The 19,873-nt window shown below is 34.0% G+C and overlaps 1 protein-coding gene across 6 annotated transcripts in view; it reads right to left on the bottom strand.

Annotated features, from left to right (window-relative positions):
- The window catches only part of NME7 (NME/NM23 family member 7), a 229,751-nt gene that overhangs the window by 92,111 nt on the left and 117,767 nt on the right, over positions 1–19,873 (bottom strand). For all 6 annotated transcript variants that reach the window (XM_054495624.2, XM_063648948.1, XM_063648956.1 and 3 more), the window contains 3 exons: positions 16,808–16,872; positions 14,338–14,406; positions 9,922–10,023 (listed from right to left, as the gene is read on the bottom strand). In XM_054495624.2, the coding sequence (XP_054351599.1) occupies positions 9,922–10,023; positions 14,338–14,406; positions 16,808–16,872 (236 nt within the window). The remainder of the gene's footprint in view (positions 1–9,921; positions 10,024–14,337; positions 14,407–16,807; positions 16,873–19,873) is intronic.

Here is a 19,873-nt window from a genome sequence, read left to right as displayed (position 1 = left end):
ACACATAATATTTTTATATATACTCACTGTACTTGGATTACTTTCAATTTTCTTATGTTAAAATGCATTTAAACCACTTAATACTTTCCTGAAAATATATTTTAAAATTATTTTTACATTTGCTAAAGTTAACAAAATGCTTATAAAATAAATTCAGTTGATTACCTAAGAAAAATGTTTCTTTTACTATAAACTAATAATAGAAATGCTTGGCACATGTTAATCTGTGGATATGCCTTTTATCTCTGGTTAGGTATAAATGCCTTCTCTAAGTGTTGTTATGTACTAAATTGACAGGCAGGAATATGAATTCACCTTCCATTTTCTCATCAATAGAGTGAGATAAAATCATAACAGAGTAGAGAGAATTCTGTTTTATTCCATTTCTAACCCGCAGAACTAAGGATTCTTCCATTTTTCTTTTTCTATTTCATCAATTTAACCTTCATCTACTCATCCACTTGAGATAAAGAGAAAAAAAGGTAAACACATGGTAAATAACACCCGACTATTTCTCACCATGTCTAGTACCACCATCCTGGTCCAACTCACCATCATCTTGTACCTGGATTATAACTTCCACTCTTGTCTTTATTCTCAATACACTAGTAACAATGATTCTTTTAAAGTCAAATTATGTCACTCTTCTCTCCAAACTCTTCAATAACTTATGGTCCCAGTTAGAGTAAAAGCTAAAGTCATTATGAGGGCCTATGAGATCTGCCCTGTCCCTCATCTCTCTGACCTTATCTTCTACCTTGCTCATTACATGGTGTTCCCAGATTACCTCAAGCAAGCTCCTCTCCCAAGGCCTTTGCACTGGCTGTTCCTTCTGCCTAGGATGCTCTTCACTGAGAAACCGGCATGGCAGACTTTTTCAAGAGCTTTATATGTATATAAATATATGTATATATGTTTACATATATTTATATGTATTCAAGTCTTTATATGTATACAAATATATGGAAATATATTTGTATACATATATACTGTGTGCCAGGTAGTATATGTGCCAATAGAATATATAAATATATTTACATATATTTATATACACATAAACTTGAACACACATGCGCATACACCCAAATTTTTTTGAGGCAGGGTCTCACTCTGTCGGTCAGGCTGGAGTGCAGTGGTGCGATCATGGCTCACTGCAGCCTTAACCTATTACAGGCATGTGCCACCATGCCTGGCAACACTCTGTATTTTTTGTAGAGATGAGGTTTTACCTTGTTGCCCAGTCTGGTTTGTTGTTGTTGTTGTTGTTTGTTTGTTTTATTTTCTATTTTTTATTTTTTTAAATTGAGATAGGGTCTTGAATATTGACCAGGCTAGTCTTGAACTCCTGGCCTCAAACAATCCTCCCACCTCAACCTTCCAAAGTGCTGGGATTACAAGCATGAGCCACTGTCCCTAGCTAAATCTTTTATTAAATATCACTTTCTTAGTGAGCCCTTCTCTGATGACTCCAACTTATAATCAAATCCTATCTACACTTCCTTAACTCAGGTCGCTTCCTTTCTTCATTTTCCATCATATGAAATACTATGTATTCTATTTTTTATTTGTTTATTATCTGTCTCCAACTAGAATGTAAGCTTGGTGCCCTGTGAGGAGATTTTATCTCTCTGTCTCTCTCACTTTCTCATTTGTTTTGTTCACTGGTGCATCCTTGGTGCCTAGAATACTGCCTGGCACACAGTAGGCACTCAAACATTTATGAATGCATGAATGATTGAAGGGCAACTATGAAGTCCTGTAAGTCAGCTTTTCTTAGCTTCCTGGAAACTAAAATTCCAAAATTGAAATTTTCTTTTAAAAATAATGAAATCTGTTTAAAAAGTAAAGGAAAAGGAAAAAACCCCAAGGGAATGGTAATATATTGATTCTGAATAGTAATTTGTGTCTCAGTGTGACCAAATTGACCAGACCTGCTTAGAGACTTTGTTCTGTTAAGACAGTAGAGGAACCCAGGGCTGAGATCTCAGGACTACGGCAAGGAGAGGAAGGAGCTAAACAATATAATCTATTTCTTTCACATTTTCAGTGGAGCTGGCCTTGACTTCACAGACAATGACATTTTATTTGTTTACTTATTTTTGAGTTGTAAAAACTTGACATTTTAAGTTTTATTTTGAAAGAATTGTAAATTTATAGAAAAGTTACTAATAGACTACATATAATTTGTTTTTGCTATGAATCGTTCAAAAATAAGTTGCTAACCTGATGCTCCATTACCTCCAAATATTTTAGTTTATATTTCTTACCAACAACTACAGCCTCCTATACAACCACAATACAGTCTTCATACTTAGACCCTGGTGAAGTTTCACTAATTATCTCAATAATGTCACTTATGGCCAAAGTATTCTGACTTGGAATCACATGCTGCATTTAGATATCATGTCTCTTCAGTGTTTTTCAGTCCCGAACAGTTCCTCAATCTTTATTCAACTTTGTGACCTTTATATTTCTAAAGATTAGAGGCCATGGGCATGTCATATTTCTGTATAATTGAATTCAGTTATAAATATTTGGCAGGAATATCACAGAAATAATGTTATATTCTTTTTATTTCATCCTATCTTGTGGTGTATGATTTGATTTTCCTCCAATCTATGATATTCACTTTGATCACTATTTTTTTTAATATTTCTTACTGTCTGCCAGCCTATGTTAACATTATTAACTACAATGTTAAGGGTTTTTTTGTAATTAATAAATATTTTGTGGGAAGGGATTTTGAAACTATGTATATCCCATTTTAAACAAAATTTTGATTAATTAATTACTATTTGTCTAAAGTCTTGGTTTCCTATTTTAGTAACAGTGAATAGATTCTAACGTGTTGCTATCATTATTTACTTTGATGCTCAAATTGGTTTCAATTCAACTAGTGGAACCCCTTCAAGCTGGCTTCTGTGTCCTATTGACATGTCACCATTACTCTGGCATAATAAGATTTTCCAAGATCATATTGTATTTTCCTTCCCCCAGTTCTGGAATTTGCCATTTCACTTCTCTGAGGATCTTCATTTCCTAGAGTGAAGAATGGTATTTAGAAGTCAAGATCTGGAAACTAGGTATGTTCTTTGCTATGGAATATGTGTACGGGAATACATGCATATATATATATAGAGAGAGAGAGATGTATTTTTCTGAGTGTGTACACATACACACATTTATATCTTTTATTTCTACATTTAATCTGTGTATATTGAAAGCCATGCCTTCATATCATATCTCCAATTCCAATTTGAACACAAAGTTCATTGCAGTTTTCTCATTTTCTGTATTTGTATATCTCTCCTCTGAGAGAAATCTGGCTCCTATTGTCTTTAATTTATCTAGTTATTTGATGAATTCTACCACATATAACCAACCTCCCATATCTGTCATCACCTATTCCCCATGAAGATGTTCTTCTCATCTCACACAGCCTTCAATATCCTGACCCAGGCGATGCCTCTCACCTGGATGCCTTGGTCATGCCAATCAGGCTCTGACACACCAGGCCAGATCTCCCTTCTGTATCAATGCCCATCTGGCACTGGGCTGCCTCCAAGTGTGAATGCTCTCTTCACCTCACTCAGGTTCTGACTCCCCATGCCAGGCTGCTCCCCAGGATCACAGGCCTTCCTCTCTGTGCATAAGATCGGGCACCCTATGCCAGGCCATTCCTTCTACAGGGAAATCATGCTTACCCCACCTGGGCTCTAAAACCCCATACTAGGTTGTCTTTCCAAGTCTGAACCTTCCTCATCTTATGCTAAGCTGTCTTCAGGTGTGGATGCTCTCTTCTTCTGAGATTTCCTGTTTAACAGATTTTGGATATTCATATATGTGTATATGTGTATATATGAATATATACACATATACACACATTTATACATATATATTTAACAGATCTGTAATATTTTACATATCATGTCATACTACAATATGAGTGGTGAAAATAAAGCAAATTCAAAAGTCTGGAGGAAATCCTGGACTTTTTTTTTTTTTAATAGGACCATATTCTATTTTGAAAAATCTATTCATTTGTCCAGTATATGACTCTAGACGTATTCTTCCATTCATTTGTTCCACCATCAACTATTTGTCAAGTGCTTTCCACATTCTAGGTACTCTGCTACATGCTAGAAATACTAAGATGAATAAAACATGATCTTAGGGAACAATTTCAGGAAGTAGACACACAGTAAATAAGTAAGTACAGTAAAATTTAACAGGTGATATAAACATAGTATATATAGGGTAAAATGAGGCCACAAAAGAGGAAGTAGCCATTCTGTCTGAGGGTGGTGGGACCAATATTTAATTCTCAGGTGCTTGGGCAAAGTTTCAATAGCTGAGGAAGTTTCTCTGTCAATAAGACAATAAGAGAAGGATATAGAAACAGAAGAAAGAATGAAGAAAGACATTGGTTTATTAAGGAAGAATAAACAGTTTGATATACATATATAATTTTTTTTTCTTTAGACAGAGTATCACTTTGTTGCCCAAGCTGGAGTGCAGTGGTGCAATCTCAGCTCACTGCAACCTCCACCTCTCGGGTTCAAGCAATTCTCCTGCCTCTGCCTCCTGAGTAGCTAGGATTACAGGCGCCCGCCACCACGCCCAGCTAATTTTTATACTTTTAGCAGAGATGGGGTTTCGCCGCATTGGCCAGGCTGATCTTGAACTCCTGACCTCAAGTGATCTGCCTACCTCAGCCTTCCAAAGTGCTGGGATTACAGGTGGAACCACCCTGCCCGGCCCAGTTTGACATTAGTGGAGGGTAAAGTGCAAATGCAGAGGACAGAGGAAAGGCACAAAATGCGGCAAGAAATGAGGCTAGAAGTAGGAATGGCTGTTTCAAGGATGACTTTGAAAGCCTTCCTATGGAAGGTAATAGGGAGCCACTGCAGGGCTTTAAGCAGATATTTTAAATAAATTATAGAAATGCAGTCTTATCAGTCCACACATTATATTTTATTAAAACTTAATCTCATTATTACTTTGTAGATAGTAAATAGAAATTGCAAGTCTAATATTTCCCCCCTCCCTAATGAATTGTCTTGTGCACCCTCTCCTCTTTGGACACCACTTCTAGAGAGACTGAAAGAAATTTTGTTAATACATAATGAGTATTCCTTCCAGCTATAAGAACTGGAAGGGGAAGAATATGCCAAAAGCACAGACATCAATGATGAAATGATGTCAATCTGCAACATATACAGTTACAAACTGATTTAATGGTCACTGTTAGGCTGAACTTTTTTTTGAATCAATTTATAAAATAGCTGTATATCTTAGAAAATAATTTTTAAGAAGCAGGACCCATTTTGATAGAAAAAATATTTAAATAATAAGTTAGTACCAGATGTTAGGTGTATATATATATACATATAATATATATACATATATTTTATATATATATAAAATATATATATTTGTATATATAATATATGTATATATATTATATATATATATATAATATATGTACATATATTATATATATAATATATGTACATATATTATATATATAATATATGTATATATATTATATATATATATATAATATAGCCAGTTTATTCATTAATTCATCAAATATTTATTGCATGGCCATTAGGTACCTGGCCATCTTCCAAGCACTAATTATATTTGCACATCTTGTCACCAAGGGTCTTTCTTTAGATATGGGAATGACTACGCAATGAAGAAATGAATTTCTAAATTATTTTAAGATAATATAATACATGAATAGACTGGCACATCTGCACTTTAAGGTGAGATTACTATTTAATTATCAATTCTATCTCTTCCTAGAGCTAGATCATACATTCTTCAAAAAACAAACCTGTATTGGTTTGATCACTAATATAAACCTAGTAGCACCTAGCAGTTACCGGCATGCAGTAAGCATTCAATATCCATTTGTTGGTGAGGTGGAGAGAAAAGGGAGAAAGAAAAGAATGGAGAAAAGGAATCAAATGGATTTTGAAATTCTGAGACCAAAGGGAAAGAGCCGTTTTACTGTCCTCAAAACATAGATTGACTGTCACTACTATAGTATTTCTTCTGATTTGAAAACACCCATCAAAGGCATACAGTCCTGCCTGACATCCTGGATCTCCACTTAGAAACAGAATATAACTCAGGAGTCTGAGACACAAGATAATGAGTTCTTATAAGTATATGCCTCCTCATTCAAAAGTTCATTAAGTTTCAGGTTTTAACACAAAAAGTATTTTTCTTATTATAAAAGTAATATAAGTACTTTAAAGAAATTTTTTAAAATATAGGAAAACAGAACTGAAACTTTATCATATTTCCACTTCCTAAAGTTAACCACTGTTAACATTTTACACTTTAAATCAGTTCCAAATTTTAAAATCCCTGTGGTGCAACTTTCTATAATGCTATGAGGGACTTATAAACAACTAAAATGAACCAAAAAACACAGTAGAGTAATGCCATCCATACTTAATGAGACAAGATTCAGGGCCCTGAAAGAGTTTCAAGATTGAGCTATCATGAGGTTACGAGGTCCTTAAGGAAATATAACATATTCTAGTCATCTTTTTTATGCCCCAGCAATAGGACCCAGGAGTGAGCCTTGTACATACTATTCACTCAGTAAATGTTCCTTGAATAAATACCTAGAAAAAATATGGGAATTAGCATTGTTTTCTTTTCCGGACTCTTCCTTCTATGATCGTGAACCTGCTCACTCCCCAGCTCCTCCCCAATGACCCCATCCTTTATCATTCCTTGCGCTGAACATTAGTTCCAGCAGTAATAAAGAGCTTGCTGTAGCCCCAAAGTGTTGTTTTAGGCATTCAAAACTTTAACCACATCATTTGCCACCTTCATCACTAAGCTAAGTTCTAATTCCTTACAATTCAGCTCAGAAGCCATGTCCCCCCTGACATTTGTCACATATCTTAGTCCATTTTCTTTTGCTACAATATCTGAGACTAGGCAATTTATGGACAAAATAAATGTATTTCTGCTGGGTGAGAGCATTTGAAAATATTTTTTAAAAGTTATTTCTGTAAGAAATAACTGTAAGTTCTGGAGGCTGGAAGGTCTGAGAGCATGGCACTAGCATTTGGTGAAGGCCTTACTGTGTCATAACATGATGCATGATATCACATGGTGATAGGGCAAGAGTGGGCATGTCAGCTCAGGTCTCTCTTCCTCTTCTCATAAAGCCTCTAGTCTCACCATGGGGGCCTCACCCTGACGACCTTATCTAATCCTATTACCTCCCAAAGGCCCCTCTTCCAAATACCATCAACATATACACATGGGGATTAAGTTTCCAACACATGAACTTTTCGGGGACACATTCAAACCATTGTGTCACATATTCCCAGGCTGAGCTAAGTGCTATAATTCTGGGTTCCTGGAGTACCTGCAAATATCTAACAATGCAATTGCCATATTGCATGGAAATTAGCCACTTACAGTTGTTTACTCACAGGCTAAGATCTTTGAGGCTTATATTATATACAACTTTATTACACAATATATACATATTAACAAAAATAAAGATAGAAAAAATATATAATTATGTGTGTATACACACACACACACACACACACATATATACGTGTAATTTTATAGCAATAGGGTCTCACTATATTGCCAGGGCAGGTCTCCAACTCCTGGCCTCAAGCAATCCTCCTGCCTTATCCTCCCAAAATGCTGGGATTACAGGTGTGTGCCACCATGCCCAGCCTGGGCTTCTATATATTCACAAATACTGACATGGGCTCAATAAATATTTATTGAATAAATGAGAAAACAAAACAATGAATCATCTTATTTCTTTCCTTTTTTGTTTTAGTTTTTATCTCTTTAATTTATTTCTGCTTTTTAGGTCAAGCTGATCACTCACAGTTTTACTTACCTTAAAAAAAAGTACAAAAACCCCTCTTGCCCATCAAACAGAAATCAGAAATTTAAAATGTCAAAAATGGCAAAAACTGTTACCTTTACTCATCTAGCCAAAAAGCAATCCCTTCCTAATTTATTATAATTAATTTTCAATAAACAGCATCATTACCAATTTCTCTCAATGTCCTTTGCAACAGAGTCACCTTGTAATCATTACTCTATCACAACCACATGTATTATTTAAGTATCTATTCTTTCTCTCTGAAAAGATATAAAGGAGGTCCTGCCGACTTTCTCTATTGACGTCATCAGGTCTGTCTCCTTCTATTTCTAGAGCCTCTGACTTTAATCTCTTCCAATTTAGTTTGATCTAGTTGCATCAAAGTAACAATTCAGTATAGTCAAAATTAAGTTGCATACAAGGAATTCTGATTTCCTATGATATGGGATTCAAATTAAATAGAATTACAATTTTTATCCTGGCTTCTAAGGCTAAAATCACACCCATCTCTACCAGAATTCTCTACCATATTTCCTCTATCTAAGAAAATCTATTTCCTTGTGCTTCCAGCTATGTATTTCCCACTGAAGTCAAGAAAATATTCTTGCTGTATACCACAGTAAATTTGCAAATTCCTTCATTGGTGTTTTTGTACATGCTTTAGATCTTTTCTCATTCTCTTTGTGCCCTAATTTGTCTTTCAAACCCCTGCTTATATCTCTCTTCCTTTAAGTTTTCTTAACTACTTTCAGGTCATATTAACTGCTCTGTTGCTACACAATCCAACATTTGGATTTTACTGAAATAACAATATTCTTATTTGTATGTGGCACTGTAAGTGTTCTAAAAGATCTTTATGTATATACTTTTAGATCACTGACAACAGGAGTATTGTTCTCCCCTACTGGGCTTAATCTAGCAGTACTTTGATACAAGATGATTTCTTAATAGATGCTGTGGATTTATTGTCTTACATCTAAGGGTGTTCAATAAATGGCCGGGCACGGCGGCTCACGCCTGTAATCTCAACACTTTGGGAGGCTGAGACAGGCTGATCACCTGAGGTCAGGAGTTCAAGACCAGCCTGGCCAACAGGATAAAACCCCGTCTCTACTAAAAATACAAAAAATTAGCCAGGCGTGGTGGCACACACCTGCAGTCCCAGCTACTCAGATGGCTGAGGCAGGAGAATCACTAGAGCCCGGGAGGTGGAGGTTGCAGTGAGCCGAGATTGCACCGCTGCACTCTAGACTGGGCAACAGAGTGAGACTCCATCTAAAAAAAAAAAAGTTAAAAATAATAAATAATGCCCTGAATAAAATTAAATTGAATTGGGTGCTCATCTTCAATAAACTACTTATAAATAATAGTAAAATACAGGAAACAGTACATTTACATTAAGGTTAGTGTTTAAATCAGTAATACTTCCCATAATCCTATCAAGTTTCTAATATTTGCATAGAGCTTTATCATAGTGTTCTAATGCTACTTCTACTTTTCACCCCTCTATACCTATACACACATACATACATGCACTGTTAAATGTCCAAGAAAAAGTAGTTTGCTTTAGGAAGAAAACCCAAAGCAAATTGAAAGGTATACTAGTGAATACCAAATTTCACATAAGTCCCATTGCCCATATTTATTTATGTATTGGTATGTTGCCACTGTATTATAAGAGCTTTATTTATGGCCCCCCTATGTCAAAGGATATATAATACCTTAGATAATTTCTATTATGTAGCTTGCAAAACGTATTTACCTGGACAATTTAGCAAGAAGAAAGAAAAAAAGAAAATGCGATAGTAAATGCTTCTGCCTATTCTATATTGTCACTAAGTTAACAAAAAAAATTATCTTTCTTGGAATGTTATGTAAAAATAAATTTTGTGAAGTGCCATTTTGAATGAAAACTTTGTATATTATATTAACTTTTATATTATTTACTTAAAGGAACAAACGAAAAATTTTAAACCTGTTAAAATAGTGAATAGATAACACAAACTAGGCTAATATTTTAAACAATAACTTACAGGATCAGCAGGTCCACAAAATTCTCGAAATGTCTTTGTAGCATTATTCTGTTGAATCTCCATTGCTACACAAGGGCCAGAATACATTTCTGTCACCATGTCCTGTGATATGTAATATAAAAGAATGAAAATAATTTAACAATTTTTAACCCTCCTCTTTTAATTGTGTCACTGTTCCACTAATGTCCTTAAAGTCATCTGTGACTTCTTCCCCACTTATATCCCACACATCAAGCAGTTCCCAAATTCTGTCCATTTTTCCTTGAAGAATATTTTTTAGATATGCTCTCTCTTCTCCATTTCTATCACATTTTAATGTAATGCTTTATCATCCAACACTCTCATTATTTGGAATGATCTTCTAGTATATCTTCCTTGCAAAGGCCTTCTTGAGATACAATGTTGTTGAAGTCACATTACTAAATATATATATACAAATTTCAAAGGTTTCATCCCAAAAAAACTTTTAAAAATCATAATGCATTCTAGCAACAAGAAATAATAGGACCAGATTTACGCTCCCATATTAAACATCTAGAAACTAGACAAAATATACGAAACAATAATTTTCATACACTGAGTGATGGGCAGCACAGGTCTATGACCCCTGAAAGTATGGAAACAGATGAGGTGAGCTGTAGAATTGCTCTGTCTTACTGTCTAGAGGCAGTTTCCAGACTGGTAGACCAGGTAGAGGAAACACAACACAGCCCAATGTTCTATGAGTTGAAAAGACAAAGATTGGACTTCGGGGAGGCCCATGCAGCCTTATTTTCAGGGAAGAATACTGGAGAGATGAGGGGAGTATGCAGAAAATAAGCTACAGGATCTGCAGAGGAGTTCCCATGAGTCTTTGGCTACTAATCTGTCACATGTGTAGAGGAAACTACTTGAGGCTTGGGAAAGAATTGCCAGAAAGTAGACCAAACAACTCAGAGACAGCACAAGGCTGAGAAGAGTTTATGTTTCTACCAGCCAAAGTGAAAGGCCTTTTTATATGATACATGGAGCATCAGGGAGAGTCCTCAGAAAGGTACTGCACCATAGTAGTTGGCCTAAATTAGCCCTAGATTACAAGATGCTCTATACCCATCCTACAAAGACTAAAAGCAAGACTCAAAAGTTTCAAATTGATTCCAAGTGATTTAACTAGGTGCCAGACCAAAATTGAGCACTCTTTACAAATCTACCATGTAACAATGTAAATTTTACAATATACAGTATCCAATAAAAAAATTACCAGGCAGGCAAATATGTAGGAAAATACTAACCATTACCAGAAGAAAACTCAATAAATAGACCCAGCAATTAAATAAATGACATAAAAAGGATATTAAAACAGCTATTATAAGCTCCACATTCTCAAATTATACAAGGAAATATAAACTTGATGAGGAGAAAATAAAAAAAATATTTAAAAGATCCAAATAGAACGTCTAGAGATATAATCTAAGACATCTAAATTTAAAAATACACTGAATGGGGTGAACAGGATAAGACATTGCAGAAGAGCAATAAATTTGAAGACATTCAATAGAAACTATTCAAAAATAAGCATGGAGAGAAAGAAAAATGAAGAAGAAGAAAAAAGCCCTGCTGTGCAACCATGTCAAGCTATTATATGTGTAATTAGAATCTCAGAAGAGAAGAAAAGGTGATAAACATAAAATATATTTTTTAAAATAAGTGCTAAAAACTTTCCAAATTTGCTGAAACCCATAAACCTATAGATCCAACAGAACCCAAGCATAATAAATGTTAAGAGAAGTACACTAGGATGCATAATAATAAAATTAGCTAAAAACAAAAACAAAAAGCTTTATAAGCAGCCAGGGGGTTGGGGGGATGGGGGGAAGAACATTATATAACAGTGGGAAAAAGATAAGGATGACAACAACGATGACCAAAAAATGTAAATCTGTATTCTATACCCAGGTGAGAAAATATTTTTCAAAAATGAAGAAAAAAGGAAGATGTTTTAAGATGAAAAAGACCTGATACAATTCACCATCAGAATCATCATATCATAAGAAATATTAAAGGAAGTTCTTTAGGCAGAAGGAAAAAAATACCAGACAAAAATATAAATCTATACAAAGCAACAGTAAACATGTCGAGTATAAACATAAAATGCATTTTTATTTTTTAGTTGGTTTTTCTTTTTTTTCCTTTTTCCTTTCTGTTGTTTTCTTTTCTTTTTTTTTTTTTTTTTTGAGACAGAGTTTTGCTGTTGCCTAGCTGGAGCACAGTGGCACGATCTTGGCTCACTGCAACCTCAGCCTCCAGGGTTCAAGCTATTTTCATGCCTCAGCCTCCTGAGTAGCTGGGACTATAGGCGCCCACCACCACATCTAGCTAATTTTGGTATTTTTAGTTGCTTTCAAACATAATTGTTCAAAGCAAATGCAGTGTATTGTTGGGTTTATAGCATATATAGATGTAAAATGTATGAGAACAACAGCACACAGAATAATAGGGGAAAAATATAAGTATACTGTTTTAAGATTCTTAGCTCTCTATATAAAGCAGTATAATGAAAAACATGATCCAAGAAAAATGCCTTTCACAGTGTCTAGAACACTCAAAAAATATTTTTTTCACCCTCTTGAATAGGAAAGAATACTTTAGGCAGAAGTGAAAATGGATATAAAGACTTTGAGGCAGAAGTACAGTAGGGATATATGAAGATCAGCTTAGAGGCTAGGAGCTGAGTGAGACTATGGGAAAGTAGTAAGAGATGATGAGGCCAGACCATGTAGGGTCATGTAAACCATTTTCATGACTTTGGAGGATTTATGAGACACAACATCAAAGTAAAATAATTTATTACAGAATATATTTGAATATTGATCCAAAAGCAGTCATCTTAGCTAATATAAACTACAGAAGCTAAAAGAGGAGGAAAAGGACTTCATAATTTATATGGTACTCATAACTCTACTCATTAGAGTTCCTGAGTGTATCCCCCAAAGCCATTTTGCTATTTCATAAAAGTCATATGTAATTGATTTTTTATGGATAATTATATTGAGTCTGATTTTCTGCCTCATGATATTGAAGTACTGCCTACACATAAATGTCAAAGCCAAATTTTCAGAAGGAGCAGAAGGCATGAACAAGTTTTCCAAAAACAGAAGAATAAATTTTGTCTGCTCTTCTCCCTCCCTTCCTTGTTTCCTTCCTTTCCCTCTCCCTCCTTTCTTTCCTTTGTTTCTTTCTTTCTTCTTTTTCTCTCTCCCTCCTTCCTTTTTTCTTTCTTTGTCTCTCTCTCTCACTCATTCTCTTTCAGTGTTGATTACAGATACCACTGAAAATAGACACACAAGGCTGTCAAAATGTATAAAATGGAAAGGAAAAAAAATGTTAAACAAAAAACTTCATCAAAAGCATAACATGTTCCTTCAGAAATTGACTCAGAATTTTTAAGTCACCCTAGTTTTTAATTAAGTCACAAATTTTTTAAACAAAAAAAGAACCTTTCTGTTTCCTTTACAGCCTTTTGACTGCTGTCCTTAGGTAGCTATGTGTAGGATCATTTGATTTCATGTCTGTCTCTCCAGAGCATAAGCTCCATAAATGCAGGCAGTATGTTTTTTGTTCATCACTGATTATTTGGCTTATAGAAGATATTCAATACATATAATAAGTGTGGATCATAGTAACAGCATGAGATAGGAATTATCACCTTTTTATGACTGTACATGTTGAAGCAGAAAATATAGGTGTAAATGATCAACATGGAATCTACTACCAAAGAATTATATCAGACTAAATAATAATAAAAACAACAATAATAGCAGGTAATATTTACTGAGTACTTTTAATATGTGAGACAGTTTTACATAATTTATTTCATTTAATTCTCACAACAATCTCATAAGGTAGGTAACAGCATTATTCCCATTTTATAAATGGGTTAATCAAGGTTTAAAGAAGGTAAATAAATTGTCGATGGTCATATAACTAGAAGATTTAAGATCTGAACCTATTGTATCTGACTCTACAGAGGGGGAAGAAAAAAGAAGAGAATTGAGTTTAGGAAGCTGCAGGCTGGTTGCAATGAATTTTGGGAGATATGAAAGGTATATAGTTTGAAGAATGTAATGTGGAAGTAACTGACTGGTTAACATCAGGTTACCTCAGGTTACTTTTTGTTGTATGGATGAAAGGCAGAGAAAACTTCATTATTATACCAAACAAAATTAGCCTGTTTGGGAAATTTGGCTCGCTCTCTCCTGATTTCTCAGAAGGTCAGATAACAACCTAGGTTGTTGACACAGAACTTTAGTATGAATGACTCTGTATTGATTTTCAGTCTGGCCATTTGGGACCTAGTACGGGAGCTTAGTCCAAAACACTGCATCCTATACTTTTTATTTAACAGTACAAATGTTTTACATTTACTTTTATACTTACATGATATTCGGTCACTACTCCTTTATAAACTTCATAGAATTCTTCAACATTAACCCGATCCATATTGAACTATATTAAAAAATAAAACAAAACAAAACCATAAACCAACAAACAAAAGGAAAATAAATAAGCCACACTTAGCACTTAACACTTGTAATCTCTTCTTTACTCTAAAACATAAACTTTACATAGATTACTCTTTGAAGAAAAAGTGTTATTAAAGATCAGCTCATCAAGAATAATAATGGATAACAGCATCATTCTAGGTTCTGTACATGCATCATCTCATTTAGCCCTCACAACCACCTTACTGCATAGGTAGTATTAATAGCTCCAACTTACAGATGAGACTACTAAGACTCAGAGGAGTCATACCACCTCCTCAAACTGGCATCCTATCTCAAGCAGTCTGACCCCATTGATCATACTTTTACCTACTACACTACACCTCTCTCTGAATAAAACCTCATTCTTGATACAAAAGAAGATTTATATGCAATATTAATTATACTATTGATAGATTAGTGGCACAAGAAAGAAATATTACTAAAGAAAAGTAGTTCAGACTTTTAGAGGAGACGGAAAACAAGCTTTCGGAAAAACCCCTAGTTAGTCTGGTTTGTGATAAAGCACTTATACAAGTCATGTGGACTTCTTGCTACTCTTCAAAAAGAACTGTGAGTAAAAGTATGCTTACAAAGTAAGTCTAGAAGGAATTATTCTTATCAAGGCTGAATTTAAATTTAGTTAGGAATAAAATTTCATTAAATTCTAAGGTTCTCAAAAACTAAGACCTTATTTTTTTTTAAAAATAGCCTCAGAATTCCCAATTTTATTTTCCCTCCATTTTGCTTGTTTATTATTGCCAGGATTGAAGACCCACTGAGAAATTTCTGCCAATAAGCACAATCATTTAAGTTAGGAAGATTTATTTTTATGGGCAACATTACTACTATAGGGAGGAAATTCTGTTGGATTTCAGTGTTTTATCCAACATTCACATATGTTTTGTTAAATGCAACAAAATACTAACACAAGATACCATTTATTAAATACTTAGAATTTGAGCCAGAAATGATTATTTTATTTAATCTGCTGAGTAACCCATTTAGGCAAATAATAATGCTTTCATTGCCTAGATGAGAAAACTGAGAATAAGAATGCTTGACATTTGGCCAAGGCCACATGCCTAGAAAGCAGCTGACCCAAGATTCAGAAATAGATCTTTCTGACTCCAAAAGTCCATGACTGTGCTTGCTACTACACTACCATGCCTTCCCTATAGGCTCAATTAATCATTTTTAAAATTATTTTTTTCATTGAGTACAAACTATACCCAATCACCAATCACTATGCTAAGCTGCAGATCTAGAATTAGGTCAGTGTTTAAAACTAACATTTCTATATTTTTTAAAATAGGCTTACATGTCATCCTACAATCTTGTTAATATACCACCAAGCTAATACTTTTAGAAAGTTTTGGCTGACAATTACTTTATAATTCTAGATAAGATTCTTCCAATATCAACTTTCTCATTAGTCTTTAAGTTTTTCTCAATGACTTTGTAAACTATTTCCCCCTTTTTTTTTTTGGCTTATTGGCACAAAATAGAACTCCAGTTTGTGTCCTGGTCCTTGATTTTGGGTAATCTTAAGACTTCGTAGAAAGCTGTTTCTTTTCAGAAAAAGAAAATACAAATAATACCGGTAACAAAATTCTCAGCTTCAAAATGGCTATTTTGGTATTTCACTATCAAAAAAGCATAAACTTGCTGGGCTTCAAGCAATTTTGGTAAAAACCAAATTGTTTATCTGATTTATATAATAATCTGTTGCCCAATTTCTAGTCGAATGTACTGATGAGTACAGCACAAAGGTATGACCTCTACCAAAGTGAGTGTTGTTTCTCACTGAAAGGTTTCCTAGGAATGTATGAGCAACGCAATTTTGAACAAGCGTGGGCTCTGAAGGTGCAGCGGTACAAGTGCCAACAGAGTTGCTAGAATACACTAACTCCAAAGACGGTCTTGAGAGAAAGTCCAAAAACCAGCAAAAGGCACTGGTTAGGGAACAAAAATCTGAACTGATTCTCTTCTTTCATTATCTGTTTAGTTAAGAATCCAGAAGACAGAAAACTCATCATAATTTCTACTTTTTGTTTATAAGAACAAAATACAGTTTTTGGTCTTTATTTATTTTGCAACTAAAGTTTTCAGAATCATATAAACTTACCTTATAAGCTTAAATTAGGTGTATCATTGAATATTACTTCTCTCAGTAAAATATTATACGGGAAAAATCATTTCAAAAACCATTTTTTGACTATAGGAAGGTTACTGAGTTCAGTAAGTATGTCTTTTATTTTTAATGTGGTTCACGAGTACACAGGGAACATTCAATGTAAAGCATTTTATAACTATTTTTGAAAAAAAATCCTCACAAATATTATGGTTCATTGTAAACTACCTACCATCTGCATAGCTGAGATTTCAAAACCTGCATCTCGGATAGCCATCAGGATCTTTCCCAACAGTCCTGAAAATGAAGGACAATGAGTGCAAAAATACAAAATTTTAAGACATTTTAGTTTCTTAGAAATGCAAATTTTTTACAGCAAAGTACTTTTTGTTTATACTCTATATTAAAAAAACACATATTTTGCAAGAGAAACTAAATTAAATCCCTAATACTGAGCATTAAATCTAATCATTTGATTTCCTTAGTAAGTGCTTCAAGAATATCAACAATGGTTCTGAGGATTATGCAAAAAACTTTTAAGATAATATTTTGCCTTTAAAGCCCCTGAAGTCTAGTGATATAGAGAACATAAAAATCAAACAATTATAAATGGCATTATTTAATACAAAGAAATGAAATGCCAAAGTACCAGATACCGAAGGAATTCAAACAAGAGTTCAAAGAAGGAGAAAAATCAAATTGTAACTGAAGAGATAGGAAGAAGCTTCAAGGGGAAATGAAAAGCATGAATGGTCCTTAAAGGCTGTGGACAGACAGGCTTATACAGGGACAGGAGAAAAGGCACACATCTGGGAAAGTGTGAGCATATTTAAAAGACAGTAAGAAGACAGAAAAGAAAAACAAATTAAAAAGGAAAAGAGATTCAATTCAAATCGATAAAGGCCTTGGATACCAACATGAGGAATATAGTCTTTATCCTACAGATGAGTGATTTTTATATTGGAGTCTATAGTCTCTGGGGAAATGGGGCTGACTTTGAGATTCCATTTGTTTCCTATAAAAGTCTAAGTTTCTTTTTTTCAAGTCAACTAAAACTCTGTCTTTTACACATACATGCACAAAGGCACACACACACACACACACACACACACACACCCACCCATATTCTGGATCATCTGGATCTTACCAAGTGACCCTAAATCACCATGTACTATTAGTGTCTGAATGTGCATTTGTATTTACTATCTTACTATAGCCAAGTAGTGCTATTTTAATTGTAGCAGGCTGAGGGGTGAGAAAAAGCTAGAGGTGGATCTGTTTCTCAAATGATACATCGGTACCAAATGAAGGCCAAATGATATCATAGCATGCTGTAGAAACAAAGGTTTCTCAGAAGCTCGAAGACAGAAAAGTGGTGGATTAATTGAGTCATCACAGTAGAACAGGCTCATGCCTAACTCAAAGTCTGTACTATATTCACGCTAAGCTTGTTTTTATGGCAAATAACATCCTCTGTCACATTAATGCTATTAAGTTAAATTTTGTTTTATATTTTCCTTGCTATGAATTTGCAAATTATTTTAGCTATGCACTTGTATGTGCAAAAGTTTGTATTTAGTTTTACATTTGGACATATTTAAATTGTATTACTAAAAATTAAAATAATTTATGTCAACACTGAGAGTCCATGAGAATAGTTTTCCTTCAAAAAGAAACACTGCCAAAAGAAATGAGGAGTCACTAAAAATGTTGAGTGAGAAAATACAAAATAAAAGTAGTATTTTAGGAAGGTCACTAATGCAATAGTGATGAGCAAGCTGGTCTGAAGAAAAGAATAAGTAGTGGAAAGCATAGCAAAAGCTTTTGAAATCATTTAGAATGCTGGCTGGAAAAAAATTGGCCATGATATATTTAAATATTTTATCTCTTATTTTGAACTTCAAAGCGTGGATGGCAGCAGTAGAGAAAGGAGGTAATGAATATAAGATATTTTCAAATAAGAAGCAATAGGATTAAACTGGATACAGAGTATGAAGATGAAAGAAGGATAAAAGACGATTTCAAGATTTTGAATCCACGTGAACGGAAGAACGACAGTACTTTTAAGAAGAAAACAAATAATGATGAAACCAAATTAATAAGGGGAAAGACACTGAATTATTTTGGACATAGAAACGCAAAACATACTATATAGCATTTATAGAGCAGGAAACTGATCAGATCTTGAGGATGCGGCATATCCAATGGCTGAATGAGTAAAATAAACTCCCTACACAAAATTAGTGATATGGGATTGCACACCAACAGACAGAGTTATAAAGACAGAATAAGAGGTACAGAGAGGTTAGAACTGAAATGATGCCAAGAGGCATTTGGAGACAGTACTTTATACAAAGAGCTGGAGAAGAATACATATTCAAGGCAAAAGGAACATTAAGCAAAGGTAAAGAGATGTAAAACACCATAGTTCCAGAATAAAAGTATCTTCATCTTACTGAATAATAGAGTGGAAAGGAAATGAGACAGAAGAGAAGGGAGCAGAGGTGGCAGAAGCCATGATAGAAGGACTTATGGACCATATACAGAGGTTTGGATTTTATCCTGTAGGCCAGAAGTTCTCAAACATTTTGGTCACATAGACCCTTTAGCTCTTAGATAGTACTGAAGACCTTTATATAGGTTATCTCTATCAATATTTATTATAATATAAGTTAAAGTGTGTTTATTCTCCTTTACTTGACAAGTGGTAGTTTCTTAGCCTTTATATAGGTTATCTCTATCCATATTTTAATATGAATTAAAACAAAATTTTAAAATATTTAAATATAACAAAAATCCTTTAAATGTTAACATAAGTAACATTTTGTGAGGAAAAAAAATGATAGTTTTTTTTTACTTTGATCTAAGCCAAAAGGCCAGGAAGAGATTATAGTATTTTTTTTAATTAGTGAGAAGAGAGATATTATTTTACATTTTTAAAAAATCTCTTTAATGTCTCATTTAATAAAAGGCAGCTGGACTCTCACACTTCAGCTTTCAATCTGTTGCCATATGTTGTTTTGGTTGGAGTATGTTTAGTTGAAAAATAGTGGAATATTTTAATAATCTTTTACAATAACTGTGTATATTCTCCTTTACTTGATAAGTGGTAGTTTCTTAAAAGTTTGTTGCAATGTATAATCTAAAACTTTTATCAATAAACTTTTTTTTACCCTGTTACATTAAAATCCACTGGTCTATCTTGTATGTACTTCGAATGAAACTATATGACTCAGACATGATTTTTAACATCACACATTAATCATTTGGCAAATACCAGCTCACTGAGTTATGCAGA

This window comes from Pongo pygmaeus, chromosome 1, assembly GCF_028885625.2.
Source record: "Pongo pygmaeus isolate AG05252 chromosome 1, NHGRI_mPonPyg2-v2.0_pri, whole genome shotgun sequence".
Lineage (NCBI taxonomy): Eukaryota > Metazoa > Chordata > Mammalia > Primates > Hominidae > Pongo > Pongo pygmaeus.
The sequence above is the reverse complement of the archived record's forward strand: the minus strand, read 5'-3'. Positions and strand labels throughout refer to the sequence as shown.